The sequence below is a fragment of the Centroberyx affinis genome, unplaced genomic scaffold, assembly GCF_046629955.1.
Source record: "Centroberyx affinis isolate AG114_WGS23_722 - 3 ecotype Tasmania unplaced genomic scaffold, CSIRO-AGI_Caff_v1 ptg004430l_1, whole genome shotgun sequence".
NCBI classification, from domain to species: domain Eukaryota; kingdom Metazoa; phylum Chordata; class Actinopteri; order Beryciformes; family Berycidae; genus Centroberyx; species Centroberyx affinis.
Genome location: NW_027282106.1, coordinates 221856 through 238143, shown reverse-complemented (window position 1 = coordinate 238143; position 16288 = coordinate 221856). Strand labels below are relative to the sequence as shown.

General features: G+C 41.2%; 2 protein-coding genes across 2 annotated transcripts; both read left to right on the top strand.

Annotated features, from left to right (window-relative positions):
- The first annotated feature begins 1768 nt into the window (after window positions 1-1768).
- On the top strand, window positions 1769-6851 carry lmod1b (leiomodin 1b (smooth muscle)). The gene is made up of 4 exons (XM_071543978.1): window positions 1769-1824; window positions 2013-2325; window positions 3639-5408; window positions 5492-6851. The coding sequence occupies exons 2-4, from the start codon at window positions 2038-2040 to the stop codon at window positions 5516-5518; spliced, it is 2085 nt and encodes a 694-aa protein (XP_071400079.1). The 5' UTR covers window positions 1769-1824; window positions 2013-2037; the 3' UTR covers window positions 5519-6851.
- Window positions 6852-10285: 3434 nt separating this feature from the next.
- On the top strand, window positions 10286-15949 carry timm17a (translocase of inner mitochondrial membrane 17 homolog A (yeast)). The gene is made up of 6 exons (XM_071543977.1): window positions 10286-10350; window positions 11448-11547; window positions 12948-13011; window positions 13178-13306; window positions 13756-13866; window positions 15037-15949. The coding sequence occupies exons 1-6, from the start codon at window positions 10325-10327 to the stop codon at window positions 15111-15113; spliced, it is 507 nt and encodes a 168-aa protein (XP_071400078.1). The 5' UTR covers window positions 10286-10324; the 3' UTR covers window positions 15114-15949.
- The last annotated feature ends 339 nt before the right edge of the window (window positions 15950-16288 follow it).

Genomic DNA, 16288 nt, shown 5'->3' with positions numbered 1-16288 from the left:
AAAAATGAGATTAACTATTTCAGTGCATATTTTGTAAATCGATACAGCTGAATATTTTATGATATTGTAACAAGTTATTTAAAAAAAAAAGAGAAGTCATTGTAACATAAGAGATTGCATTTTAATACTAAGTTTTGGCATCTTTCCATTTGGTATTGTATTATATTTATTACTGGGATCACCTCTTACTGTGAAATGGGTTCTACCTTCTGGCCAAGCTACAAAGCCAAAAATCTCTACTGTTTAAAAAGTTGGTCACATTTTTTTTCTCCACGTCTCTTTAAATTTAGGGTTACCTGTACAGTCTCCAGTGAGGTCAAGATCTGTAATCCAATTTTTGAGGTGAAAATTATTACTATAAATTGTCCAGGTTGCCAGCTTGGACAGAAAGTACCAGCCCTGTCAATGATCCCTCTTGCCACATTGTGCTCCTTGTGAGATGCTTGAATTGTCGAACATGTGTCAAGCATGTGTTGTGCAGTAATCTGACTGACTGCTCATACGTGAGGCTTGGATTATGTGTATTCAGGTGCAATGTATTGAACAAGGCAACCGTCTCGTATCCTCAAAAAAACCCCACTGAACTCTCTCTCTCTCCCCCCTCTCTCTCTCTTTCTTTCTCTCTCTCCCTCTCACTCATCAGAGAAGCCTGTGCTCGCTCTAACAATTCCTCGAGTCTTACTGCTGTATCTTCTCTCAGTACAAAACCATGTGATGAATCGGACGGAAATTACTGCCACTAGTTTACAGCATAAATTATATGTTATGTCCATATGTACAGACTTACTGAGCCTTCGTAAAGCACAAGTACAACACTGGAATTTTTTCGTTTAAAGATGCTGTCATAGTTTGACATACATTTGCTCAAAGGTGTTTCTGTTCATTTGTGCTTCTGACCAACTCTATGAGTGTGTTAATGAAATTGACATCGATTGCAATATAACTGTCTAGATATGGCTTTTTGTCTGTTGTCAAATGGATGGTATGATATTGTAATATAAAGTGAGTGAAAAGTTTTTATTTCTATTAACATAAAAATTTAACTTTGGAATGTAAAATACAATGGTCTGCTGTGTCTGTTATTTCTTTTCTTTTTTTTTCCCATATAGTCTCATTATGTCATCTTTGAAACGGGGCCATTATGTGTTTACATTATTTTGACCACTAGATGTCCATAGTCACTTTCAAGGAAAGTCAAATGTGTTCAGTTTTATTATATAATAGATGATGTAGAGCTACAATTTTTACTGTGATTATAAGCAACATCTTGTTATCTATTAGGAGCCTGTGTGCATTCTCAACAAATAATGAATCTCTTTTCCCCTAAACCACAGACCTACTAGTTTTATTCATAGCTGCTGTGTAAACAATATATATTTCTTTAACTTAAATTGTCTTTCCCCAAATGTTGGGAATGGGTTTACTTAAGAAACCAGAAAATAGAACAGCTTGTAAAAGAAAGCTGACATTTCTCGCTTGGCAGCAAGTGTAATTTTAAATCCTTAGCTGTTTGCTATTGCAGTCTTTATTAATTAAACAATTGGAAACCGGTCTCAATAGCAACATGATTTGTGTAATAGGAAGTCTGGCTGTGTAATACCATGGCCTGGCATCTCTGTAAACCTCAGCCCTTCCCATTGCCTTTAAAGGAGTGTGTACCCTGAACTAAATATGGACATGCACTTTCACAGGATTTCAAAGAATGTCCCAGCCTCACAGTCCACTTTGATGATGCGAGGCTCTTGCAGTCCGTCACTGGTACCCCTAACTGCAAGGCAGCCTCCTGTGAGTCCAGCCAGGATTGATGCCTCTGGTGGCTTTTTGGTGAGCAGGACAGGACAGGACAGGACAGCAGGACATCATCTTTGGCCTATCGGAATATTCAACTGCTTGCTATAGGAGAGAAATAACAACACAGTAATCTAATTTTAAAAAAGGGATATACTAACACCATCACCACAACCACCACCCCCAAGACATCCAATTTCTCTGTTTTTTCTCCACGGGTGTAGCCTTTACCCCAGATTTTAGGCAACCATGTCCAGGAGAAAGGTGAGAGGCTTGACCCGTACGGGCCGCCAGGTGAGCGAGGACCCGGACCTGGACAACCTGCTGTCCACCCTCTCCCCCGAGGAGATGGAGGAGCTGGAGAAGGATATGATGAAGGTGCCAGACCTCGACCCCAACGAGGGGAAGATCATGGACCAAGGGGAAGGCCAAGCTACGCAGCCACCTATGACCAACAATGTCCGGGACGCTAAGCTGGACGCTCGACGGGAGGGTGACCCTAAAGGGAGGCTCAGTCAGAGAGAACAGTCAGTTGAGGTATGGTTGCATCGTCAGTGAATGAATTGACCCCTTATCCACTTTGGTTCAGTTTGACTCATAGGAAACACCCATGAGTGTTTTGTAATTTTTATGAGTGTTGTGTAATTTTTATGCTATTTTCTCCTGCCTCTCATATTGTTTGTATGTGGGCTACTTCCACTAGTAGTTTTCTGAGTTTTTTGTTTTTCTTATTTGTTATGAAAATGACCTGCAGATGGGTGAATTTAGAAGTTTGGAAAAATCAAACGGCAGTGCGTGCAATTATGATTGATGGACACAGCACTACATAGCATCCACTGTCCCAAGGTATTCTAATGATAGTTTCCATGTGATATTTTTCAATTTGCTTGTAGCAAACTGCCAACTGGACCTCATGCACACTGAGTCCATCGGCTCATAAATAGTGGTCCCCGGAGTTGGTGTCTGTGCCAGGAAAAACACGGTTCCCCCCTGAGGCTTACTTACAGCCATTTCACATTCTTAATCATGTTCACACAAGTGGAGAAACAGCCTCTGAGAAACAAACACAGGCGTTACTCTTATCCTTGTGTGTCACGCTATAAAAGTTTTTGTGTTCGTAGCCCCTGACATGCAGAACCCTCCCTGGTAGGGTGCGAGGCAGCCAGGTTTCTAGCAGTTTGCTGTTGGCTGTGTTTAAAGGAAAGGCACTTCAGTCGATGGAGCTGCGGCCCTGTGGAGCTTCTTAATCCCGGCCTGATGGAATTCCTTGGTTGATTGCTCCTACGCTCACTGCCTTTTAAGGATACATCTGCCAGGGCTGCGGCCTCACGCAGCAAAACAGATGGAGAGCTCACAAATCAAACACTTAGCTAGCTACTCTCTCTCTCTCTCGCTCTCTCTCTCTCTCTCGCAAATGTATCCCTGTACTGTAAAATGGCTCCCGTGTCCTCTTGCTCGCTGTAAACACACATGCTACATAATGTCAGGTAGAGTGTGTGTTTACAGTAAGCAAATGGATGGGGAGCCATTTTATAGTGCAGGAATACATTTGCGGAAGCATTTGCATGGTTAAGTGTTATATCATTGGCTGTGTCCTATGTTTTTACATGTCTGGGAGAACAGGTTCTGGTTCTGGTTCTAACCCTAACCCTTAAAGGCATAGATATCTAATAAATAATCTGAAATAATTACAATTTCAAGAGGTCTGCAGGGAAGGCAACATACCAGACTAATATTGCCCAAGGAAGATTTAAATAACTCTGGAATGATTTGTTTTTGATGTTGGCAGATAGATTCACTGCTTATTTATTGTCTGACAAAACTCCAATATCATATCCCTCCTCCTGCAGGGTGAGCCAAAGAAGGAGAGCCGGAAGCAGGAGTACCTGAGGAAGATGGGCCTGAGTCAGGAGGGGAATGATGACAAGATAGGAGGCTTACGGAGACAGGCTAGTGTCTCGAGTGAAAGGGATATTAGGACGGAGGACAGAAACAACAAAGGACCTGAATGCTCTAGAGAGGAAAGGAGCAGGCTTTCAAGTAGATACAGGAAGCAGGAGAGCAGAGAGAGTGAGGTGAAAGATGAGATGAAAGAAAAAGAAAAATATGAGGACAATAAGCTAAAGGATAGGAGAGAAAATAGAGAGAGCACAGGTAGCAAGACAAAAGACATGATCTCCAAGTTACAGGAGAAAAAGGACGATAGAGAAAAGGAGAGAAAAGAAGATTGCAGGAAAAGAGATGACAGCAAAACGAAGGACATTATCTCAAAGCTACGAGAGAAAAGTGAGAAGGAGGTAAGCAAGGAAAAAGAAACAAAGCAGGATATCAGGAAACGAGGACTTGTCTCTAAGATGGTGGAGAAGCAGAGCAAGGCACAAGAAAGCCAAGAGAGTAAATTAGAAGAAGAGAAGAAGCCTAAAGGGGATGAGAAAAAAACTGAGGATAAAGACAAGCCTGATGTCAAACTTGAGCGGCAGAAGTCTGAGAAGGGTGATAGCAATGTGCAGGTGAAAGATGATAAGGCAGAAAAAAGAAAAGAGACAGCAGAGGAGGTGAAGCATAATGACCATGTGAAAGAGAAGGACAGGAAGATTGGCGCAGAGAAGAAAGTAGAGGAGAAAAAGGAGAAAGAGGATAGTAAAGGAAAAGGGTCGAAACCCAGCAAAGCCGAGGAAACCGAAAAACTCGGCAACTGTGTGGCCAACAAGAACTCCAACAGCAAGGCAAAAGAGGAAGAGGAGGAGGACGAAGACTCTAGTATGTTTGACGAGCTGATGGAGCAGGTTCGAAGCAACGACCCCTCCCTCCTGGAGCTCAATGTGAACAACTCAGAGGTCATCAAGACTAAAACACTCATCCAGTTTGCGGAGGCCTTGCACAACAACACCCACGTTAAGACATTTGCCTTGGCCAACTGCCGCGCCGACGACCATGTGGCTTATGCCATCGCGGGAACCCTCCGCAGCAACAAGACCATCACCAGCATCAACCTTGACTCCAACCATCTCACCGGCAAGGGCATCATCTCCCTCATCCAGGCGCTGCAGCACAACGCCACCCTCACCGAGCTTCGCTTCCACAACCAGCGCCACATCTGCGGCGGGAAGACGGAGATGGAGATGACCAAGATCCTGAAAGACAACACCACCTTGCTGAAACTGGGCTATCACTTCGAGCTGGCCGGGCCCAGGATGACCATGACGAACATACTGAGTCGCAACATGGACCGGCAGAGGCAGAAGCGCCTGCAGGAGCAGAAGCAGGCCCAGGCCAACGGGGAGAAGAAGGGGACGCTGGAGGTCCCCAAGACGGGCGGCGGAGGCTCTCTGAGAGGCTCGCCCCGGGCTTCCCCCAAACCCTCTCCCATACCCTCACCGATGCCGTCACCGAAGCTGACACCCAAAAGGGGAGCCGGAGGTCCACCGCCGCCTCCACCTCCTCCCGGCGGCGGACCTCCACCTCCTCCTCCTCCCATGCTGGACGTCGACTCCCTGAGGAACTCCCTGACACCGGTTTCGCAGAGGAAGCTGGACGGAAAAGGCCCAGGCGGTAGTAAGAACTCAAGGGACCAACTGCTTGCCTCTATCAGGGGAAGCGATATGAAACAACTCAAGAAGGTATGTAAAGACCGGTGTATGGATGAGCTTGTGTGTCCGCGGTATATTCACACATACTTACATTTGCACTCTGTCTCCCACAGGTGCCGGTGCCAAAGTGGTTGCAGTGATATTTCCATTGGAATGTAAAGTGAAACAGAAGAGAAAGGGAGAGCAGACATCTCACCACAGGTCTTCAAGGAGATAAACTCTACACACTGTAACCCCCATATGCAGATCTAATACTATGTCATAGAACTGTGCTGTGGGACAGATGGAGACAGCAAGGAAAAGGTGAAACATGAGATGCCCATCGGTTGGATGAGTAGCCTTCACTATGAGTTCTCCCCTCAAACACTGGACCAAAAGGACACTATGGAGAATGAGTGACGCAGGGGGTTTTCTAACAGCCAACTGCAGAGAGTGCCATGAGTTTGTGGCTGTTTGTCTTCCGTTCATATTGACGCTTTGCCTGTTATTTGCACTAGATTATATGAAGCCGGTCATATAATATGTTGGCTTGTGTATGCGTTGGTTGAATGTGAGCGTGGTGGGAGTGTGCGGTGAGCTTAGTAAGAGATTCAAATAACTCTTTATAAATTCTTCTATACAAAAGTCTATCATTGATATAGTGGACATTAATTTGACCGTTTATTTATTTGTGGAGAGGGAATCCACTTTATGCTTGTCACTTGGAATTCTGCACAAACCAGGGAATTCTGAAATGGCATAAATATCAGGGAATTATCAAAAGTGGGGGGCTGGCTTAAGACATTCACACTGAGTAAGAAGACACAAAACAACAACAACAACAAAAAACTGAGCAGTGAATCAAGGTGGTTTGTGATGTGTGTGTGTCTCATTGCCAAATCTCAAGACATCTCAGGCAAAGTTAAACACATTGGAAAGCAGCCCAGTGAAATCCTGGTCTATGACGAAAGACTGCAGGATGAGAGTTATTATTATGTATATTTTTTTATCAGGAAGTAGGAAAGGCTGTCCTTTAGTATCTGATCTGATATTCTGTATTATTCTAGGCTGGGTGTTTGAATATCTTACTTTTTACGTAATACATCTACATGTCTTAACCTTAGGGATTTTGAAAACCATTACTATCAACCCTATACAACAGCCTTGTTGATGTATGCCATACTTTTAAGTGAATGTCATTTCTAAACTATTCTAATGTGATAAAAGAAATCAGAGTGGCAGAGTGGCTGATGACTGTTGTGTGTGTTGAAGAAGTTCCCTGTCATATTTGATTACACATGCCATACTTCCAGAGCCTGTATGTCTTCAATAAAAGATTCTGGTATGTATGCAGTGACAAGTCACAAGTGTAATGTTATAAACCTGATTAAAATCACTTGACAAGTGAGAACAATGTGTATATAAGATGAAAGAGAATCTGTCTGACAGTAAAATCTATAAACCTTTTGCAATATTTATCAGTATGATAAAGCAAGGTGTATTTCTGTATTAATTTCCGTTCAGCTGTCATTCATTTGTTTTTATGCTCTTCATGAAATTGCATGAGGCTGTTCATAATACACACAAGTGCTGCCATTATGTACATTCCACTTCAGATCTAGTTGTTGCTAGGAAGGCACAATAGACTATATGCAGAGCCATGATATGTATCCATAGCCAACAACTATGTGAAAGTTACCCTGCAGCATAAATAATAATCTCTTTTAAAGGTGTTGTTCTCCTGCAGCACTGCTTGTGAATGATGCTAATTTGATGAAAAAATAATTTCCCAGCTGTACCAAAACAGGACCTTTTATATTCAGTAAATCCATGAAACATTTATCATAAGACCTATGTGTCCCTGACCTTAATTATTCAGGGGTCTACGCAATCAGAAAAGATCCTGAGGCTGCACCTCATGGGTGTATGATTCAGAAGTGAGAATGGACAATGCCGATCTGTTCCAAGGTACAAGATGTAATGTTGATACTAATAAAAGGTCTGTGTATAAATAGTGAGCGCTGAGGAACACAACAAAGACTGATTTTGTAATTCACTGCTGTGATGTGTGGAGAGTGCTGACCTGACTTCACGATACTAAATGGAGTGTGACATTTCATTTGAGTTTGTCTCTACCATTATCCATCATTATATATATACAGTATGTATATGTCCTCCTGCAACCAACAAAGAACTATTGACTCTGCTGTTTGTTCCAGCACACCGTGTCCAAAGCTGCAGGGAAACATGGGAGCAGTCCCCCGACCAGCCAGCCAGGCAGCCAGGCCGCCAGCGCACTGGGGGTTCAGAGAGGGAGAGAGAGGAGAACAGCAGCAGGCCAGTTTATGTCTCCATCGCCCTGCCGCAGCCTCTGCATCCATGAAATGCCTATATTTGGTCATTTCTCAATGAGGACTTGCTCTGCAATTCATTCCTTTCCCGTTCCTAATAATGGGCCGCGGGCCAGCGGTCTGTCTCTCGGCTGTAGCTCCCCTGACCAACAGCACTGATCTCAGATGGAGAAAAGGGGGAAGGAATTTGAAAATGTTGAGATTACTGGTTGTTCAGTGCCAACAAAGGGGATCTGAGGAGAACTTGCAAGATCAATTATGCGCTGACAGTAATTTTGTGGACAGTGAAATATATGCACATTTCTTAAACACAGCATGGTCTAGTTTGGTTTCTGCAGCAGGTATATGGTTTATCTCTGGTTTTAAAGGTACTATATATCTAGGTTCCCTCGTCTCTGTAGAGATAAGAGTTGTGTTGGGGAAATTACAATGGTGTAAAACACTTTTAAGTTTGCAAAACATCTTAGGAATTCATGTGCTATAATTATCAACACCCTTTTGGATAGTTTGAAAAAAAGAATAAGTATAGGCTATTACAGTTGTGAAACAAATTGTTGCTACATCAGAGATGCTTCTGAGATGATATTTTTACTGGTTCCACATCATATGTTTTGCTTCAAGATTATTTGAATCGATTTAGATAGTACACACTTCTTACTGTTGATCTCAGAATTGAATCTACCCTATAGATAGACAATAATCAATATCTGTGTGATAATCTGCAAAATTGATTGATTTTGGTGACACCTTTGGTGATAAGTGGTTTGATGTTTTGCCTTTAATGCAGACACTGGCCCAACAGACTGTAATGATAACAACAGTCAGCATAGACTGTGGCTTCTTATATTTCTTCTGCTTTCTTAAAAAAAAATTTCAAACCAACCACTGTGTAGGCCTTGAATCATTATTGTATGGTTAAAGGAATAATCTGCAACATTAAAATGTTGCAGATTATTCCTTTAAATTCTTTTCAAAACTAAACATCTTTTCAGATAGGAGTCCCACATACAAAATCTTCTCATTATAGTAATTGTATCTTATTGTGTAAGATATGTATGTGCATTTGAACACATGACAATCATATCTGCTATGTTGCTCAAAACACCTGTCAAACAAAAATGATCTTTCACGGAAATCCCTTTGTTATGTTAGAGGTGTAAACCTTATCTGGCCGAGGTTTGATGATTAGGCTGCAGCTTATCTCTTATTTCTGTTGCAGAGGTTTTATTAATGTGAAGGGGATAGGGATTCCCAGACCCTGATACAGATACGCTTTAAACCACAGACCCCAATTTGATAAAGGTTTTGTCCCTGGAAGCCCCATTTGAGGAGATGTATTTTTGTTTTCTGCCTGCACTGTAGGTAGGGAGATAACAGTGGAGAGTGAACCCTCTGATCAGAAAAGTCATTACACATTCTCTTCCAGTCACGTGAATGCAATAGGGGAGAACAGGGTAAAGTGATCCACCTTTTGCATTTTATGCTACTATGGCAAAATAAATGTGTATTTATTTGAAACAATAATTGTTACATACTTAAGGTTGTTGGACATCCTTAAGTATACAGGGAAACTAGGTATAGTATTTAGAAATACTGCACATTGAAAAAGGAAAATGGTATTTTGACACAACTTACCCCAGAGGAGGGGTAAGTTGAGCCCCATGTGAGTAAAATATTACACAACACCTATATTTTTTCCTTTTCAGTCCTTTCACTAGGGCCTTTCCAGCATGCAGGTACAGAGAATCTGTTTCTTCATTCTGTCTCTTCTGAGAATCGTCCATTTTTTCATCTATCACATTCTAACAATGCTTACTTTTACTTCAACATATCATGGTGGTAGTTTGTCTTATTCTGAAAAGAATAACAATGCACAACTTGGCTCAACAAGAATATTAACACAATGTTTGTGTTTGTTGATTTTCTCAATATATATCTTCAGTGTCATTCTGTCTATCTTCTGTTTGCGTCTGAACAAATTGACCGTGCTTGGCTGCTTTTTAGATCCTCCAAGACGGCTGAACCTGTTTGTGTTTGTAGTCTCGTAGCATAATGATATCTGCGTAATATTAGAAAATACCACATGAGTACATATATGTTTTTAAATTAGATTGGGGTAAGTTGATCCGTTGGCTAAACTTGCCCCGGTGCTAGTGGCACATTTTACCCCACAACCACCATTTTGACAAAACTGCTTCACCCAGCCTAGTCCCACAGTTATGCTAAATTCATGAGATTATACTGTACAGTACAAATCTACTATATATATAGCCTAATAAGACTTCAAAAGTTGTTTTTTTTTTTTACTACACATTTTTTCCAATCTAATTGCAAGAATCATGATATATTTACCATGATGAAATCACTTGACATAGCAAAAATAACATTTTTAACCACTTTCTTGTGTGTGCTCCCTTCAATCACACATTCTGAGAAATTAATTATTCTTCCTAAATCTATGGTCACATGATTAATTCATCATCTTTCCCAGTTTGGGGACCACTGGAGCTGGTAGGCTAACAGTTTTGTTTGAAATGCCCCTTTAAGAAATTACGTATTGTCGTTACGTAGAGTTGTCGATAAGCGTGACGTCAGAGGGAACAGCAAAAGAACAAAATGGAGGAATATGCAAGGGAACCATGGTGAGTCTTAACAAAAATATAATATCACTGTTAGCGGTGTATGTTGAACCCCCTCAGTGAATGTCTTTAATTTAACTGTCAGGTGAAGCTAGCCTAAGTATTTATACAGTACAGCGTGTAGCTTCCGCGAACCACGTCTAAACCGGCTAGTTAGCTAACATTAGCAGAAATGCTAACTCTGTATAGCATTGCAGTGGCAATGTCTACTAGCATTAGTCCTTCGTTGCTAAATCACGTTGTTAGTGACCTTGTGGGCTTGTTAGATTGTTGCTATGATCTACCCACTTGGCTTACAAGTCATGATTGGATCTAAATTATTCCAGTCATTGAATTTGTACAGCTATTGTTAAGTAACTTACACTGAATAGCAAGTCCTTCACTTTTAAATATTAGCTGCCGAGTTTAAATGAGTGAGATCAGGCTGTTGCTTTAGCATACTAGCTAAGTTAGCTACCTAGGGGCTATCTGGTGATGGCTGGCTGATGATTGCACAATAACAACTGAAGAGGAAACTTACGGGGTACCTTGAGTAAAGTCCGATTAGGCAACGTATTTACCACTGTGTATGTCGAGTTAGGGTATTTGGTTTTGCGGTATTTCTAGTTGATTTGATGTTTGTAAGCATGACCTGTTAACAGGTGACTTGACATACCTGTCAGAACAAGTGTGACCAGGCTAGGAGGTTTCTCGCTTGTAGTTCTGTTGTAAAAGATGGCTTTTACATCCAAATGAGCTTCATCAAATTTCAAATGCAAATATGAACTAAAAATTAGCTTTTATTCTTCTATTATCACCCTCGGTCACCCATATGGGGCAAATCAAGACTGAACCTGAGATCATGGTGTGTAACACGTGAATGCAACTTTAAGATAGATTATCCTTGTAACTATAGCATAATATAACTTAAGACCTAACTACCTCAGACCTGTAAAATGTATTCTAATTTGCTTCTTGTTGATGTTGTTGTTAGTGTTTTATTGTTGCTGTATATGTATGTTTGTGCACCAGGGAACAGATTGATTTCCCAAATGGATAATAAAGTTAAACTTGACTTGACTAATAGGGAACCTGAATTAATGATTGTGCTATTCTTTTAGCCCCTGGAGGATTGTGGACGACTGTGGTGGTGCCTTCACCATGGGGGCCATTGGAGGGGGAATATTCCAGGCAGTCAAAGGATTCAGAAATGCACCTTCAGTAAGTTCTGTCATGCAGATAAACACTGTACTTACAGCCTTGCCTTACTGCCTCATTCACAGACCACTTTAATTATTTAAGACATTCCTATACCAACTGTAATGTATCCAATAAGCAGTCACAGACTCATTTAGCTGGTTTCTGTAATAGTTGTAGGTTGGAGACTGGGTTGATGCCTGCTTGGAGCATGTCATGCACTTGACACCTACTTTTATTTATTGTAAGAGGGTTAATGGCACAATTAGGGCTCTCTGAACAAAGGCGTTGTGCTGCCCTATCAAAGCAGTTTGATTTCATAAGAAAAATTGCATGGTTTTTAAAGAGAAGTGAAGTAAAGTAATCTGTGACTTTTATCGACCTTTGTTGGCAATCAAGGAATAGCAACAACATTGACAGGTCTCTGGCAGATCCCCCACTCCCCACCCCTCTGGCCCCTTGAGCAAGGGAGGCCAGTAATTGACACAAATAATAAAGTCACCGTTTCAATAGAGACGAGTAAACTGGCTAATTAGAACAGAGATTCAACAGAAACATCTAGTGAAGAGGTTGTAAATGATGATGCAATATACTGTAATAATTTGTGTTTTTGGCTTGAGAATGAATTATCTTGTGACCTGTCGCTTGCTCTTAGCACCGTCCTCTGTTGTTGAGTGGTTTAAAATGTGTTGTTGATGGGGTGGGGGGTCTGTTTCAAAACACAACATGGGCTGGAAAGAGAGTTTTAAAAGCTATAAATCTCAGCACCTGGCAATGTAATTGTTGAGTCATTGGTCTTGATCAACAACCCTATCAATCCTCCATAGATATATTACAGTCATTTTGTGCTGTTGGACAGTGAAAATCTTACTTACTGCACCTTTTTAGGGTAAGATAGTGCAGAGGTATTTTGAGCAGCATTATGTTGGAGAGAATATGGATTGAGGAAAAACTTGCCTTGAAGTATGTTTCACTATAGTTACGCCTAGTCTTTTTTCTTTTTAAAGTCTTAAATGTATCTTTGGCATGAATTAGGTAATTTCTTATGACATAAGAGAGTTTCTGCTCAATTTGAACCCAATCACATGAGTGTGCCCTTTCTGTCAACTTAGTCTCATCAATTTGCATGCCATTTTTGCCCATGTAGTACATAAAACAGCGAGAAAGACCATAATAGAGGTAGGCTAACTAATAAGTTGGCTACTGCAAAAGGCTATAGTCCTGTCTTCAGGATCAAATCTGACAACCGAACCATGTTTTCCTGTCCCACTGAATTCCATCAAATGTCATGCCTTATTGCCAACTCTAGCGGTTACAAAGCCATAAAAACTAGTGTCATTTCCCTTAAATAAAAAATAAATAAAAATAGGTGGTTATTCTGAGTTGGCAAGGAATTTCCATTGATCTGTGTTGCTCTCTTGTAGGGGATGAACCACAGAATGAAAGGCAGCATGACTGCCATTAAGACCAGAGCTCCACAGTTGGGAGGTAAGAACAACTGTTGAATTTGAATGTCGTCTGATTCCCTTGAAAGGAATAACAAAAGCCACTGATGAGTTCAGGAAAACGTATGACAAGGCCTTGGCCTAACAAAGTGGAAAGCTTGTCTTACTCTTTCTGATTCAGGTTGTGTGAATTCTTTTTTGGGTTGCAGGTAGCTTTGCAGTATGGGGAGGCCTCTTCTCCATGATTGACTGTGGTTTGGTAAAAGTGCGAGGGAAAGAGGATCCCTGGAACTCAATTACAAGTGGGGCCATGACTGGAGCCATCCTTGCTGCAAGAAGTGAGTCAGATAACAACATAAACAGATGCTGGTGCTCGGGTCTACGTGACAGTGGTGCACAGCCCATAACAAATAGATGCCTCATACAAATGGCTTATGATGTAGAGAATCAGCTATTCATGATATGAACAGGTGGGTTGCACATTAAAGGCATTTGAATTCATTGTATCTGTTACATAATATATTCATCCTGGAAGACGTAGATGCATTAAAGGGCTCCTGTCAAAGGAATTAAAAAGCAGCATCCAAGTGGATGGACTTGCTAACTAAACTACATTTATTTTCAAAACATCATGAACATCATTATTCTTATCCTGAGCCATAGTATATCTGAAAACAAAATGATGAAAGCTGAACAATATGGGACCTTTTTAAAGCAATGTGTAAAGCCTCCCTGTTGAAACTGCTTGTTTGTGTGAAGTTATACATATATTCCCTGTTTTCCTTAGATGGACCAGTAGCCATGGTAGGCTCTGCAGCCATGGGGGGCATTCTGCTGGCGTTGATAGAGGGTGCTGGAATCTTGCTTACTAGGTTTGCTTCTTCACAGTTCCCAACCGGTGAGTGATACTTCTGACAACATCAAGAAAATGGGGCGGATTTTGTGTGGAAAGATAACACAGTACATGGAGTTAAGAAGTTATAAATCAGACCCTGTTTACACCTGGTTTTAAAATGAAGTCTGTATCTGGATATCTCATGATGAAGAAAAACTCATTGTAATTCAAGGATTAAATGCACACAGCACGCATCGCGGTCAGAATGTGATTGGATCTGCCAGACCACCTCCGGAGGTCTGGCTCACGTTATGATTGGATCTCAGCCAGAGTCAGCCAGGTGTAAATGCAATCCCTATTAGTGAGAAAGTATCCAGCCACGGGATAGAAACGTCATCACCACAGGTAGAAACATCAGCATTCACAGCAGCTGCAAACACGATTGTCGTTTCTGTTGCTTCCTGCTAGAGTCGTAAAAGACGACCTCTTCCGTGGCAAAGGAAGAGTACAGTCTGTACAGTGGCATCGCCCCTGGTAACCCTACACCTGTCATGTTTGATTTTGTTGACAATAGACGCACTTACCACCTTCTTGCCTGCTTTTCTGAGAAAATATTAGATCCAATCACAATGTCGACAGAATGCAGACAACAAGAAGGAATATAAATACCAGGTGTAAATGCAAGTGTTTGTGATCAGATTGCTCATTATCTGGATAGCATATCCAGATTTAGATCACATTTTAATACCAGGTGTAAATGAAATCGAACTTTTAGGGTATTGCACACATTAGACATTGATTGATAATGCCTAACAACTGTTTGATAATGCCTAACAACTGTCTTATAGACCAGTGGTTCTCAAACAGGGGGGTTGGGACCCCCCAGGGGATCGCAAGATAATTTTGGGGGGTTGCGAGATGATTTATGTGATAGGAAAAAAAAACATATTTCTACTATACAAATTTATTGTCATGTGTAATTTTTCAGATTTTTCTCAAATTTTAGCTTTTATAGTTTTCAGCCTCTAGTCCTCCTCTGATAATCAAATGAAACGACCTGAAAAGGGAAAATCATTTTTAGGTGAACTGTTCACCACTCTGCATATGCAGCCCGTGATGGAGGTCGCGAGTTGGCATCGCTTTGTGTTTAAGGGGTCACGATCCAAAAAGTTTGAGAACCACTGGGTGGCTGTTATCTCACTCTGAGGTTTACTGTTTGTTTTCTCTCACCAGGACCCCAATTTGCTGAGGAACCTGCCCCTGCCCCCATGCCCAGTCCCTCATTCGGAGACTACAGACAATATCAGTGAGGGGACCCACCCACCCCACCCCCCATTCTCATCCACTAGGCCTTTTGAATTCCTTGCTGAAGTTACAAAGAAGAAATGGAGATGGAAAAATACCACACACCAAGCAATTGCAATTGCACCTAACTTTATGGACTGTGTCAGAGAAGTGAAGGACAAAATTCATCTTTATTTTCCTTCTTTCAGGAGCCATGTACAGATTTGCCTTTCGCCATCCTCAGCCTTGTTATTTGCATCTGTTTCACCTGACATTGGTTAAATATAGATATTTGGGGACAGGGAAATGTTATTTGTTGGCTTGTAGGGTGGCATGTATTATTCTATTCTGTTCGTACATGTACTGCATGTAGCCTGCAAGTGGGAGTTCAGGACGGACAGGCTCCAGATAGTGTTGAAGGACATGCCACAGATGGACCTTAGTGAATTGTACAATGTCTATCATATGTGTATATATATAGTAAAAGATTTCCACATGCGTTCAAGTATATATTGCTTATTTGCCTTAATGATGTCATCTGCTTGGGCTGGTCATTTACATTTGGCTGGCCTCTTTATGATTTTATTCAGAGTTATGAAGGCAAACATCCATTAAGTTCAATACTATCCCTGGGATATTAGATTTTTTACAGTGATTTATTTATTTTTAGTTGTAAAGAGTTGTACCAGATCATTTTGTCATGTGATAGTTTTTTAATGTCTGACACCAAGATGTGGAAAGGACTGCATAGGCAAAGGATGGCATTGGCAGTACAAAGTTATGGACAAACTCAAGCAAGGGGTTGATGCATATTTAATCTGTGTGACAGATTGAACTATGGGACAATAATAAATAAAAAAAAGGTTGTAAAATGTTTGTGTTGTAGCATTTTGAATACAATTATTCAATTGGTTCTAAAAAAAATCTTGAGTGAGAGTGAGGATGAGATTATTTATAACTTTTTGAGTGTGCCGCACTTCTGCCACCACGGCCCATAATGCATGCGGCCTGAGAAGGATTGCTCATCCCCCCACTAGAGGGTAGTCCACACAAAGATATCCTGTCTAACATTGCTCTTTTTTTCTACACAACATTGTGTAATTGGCTGTTTTAGATTGTGTTTATAATGGACACATAAGGGAGCACTTTCCTCTCATTAGCTCACATTCTTGTAACGTGTGTGTGTCACACACCTGTTATC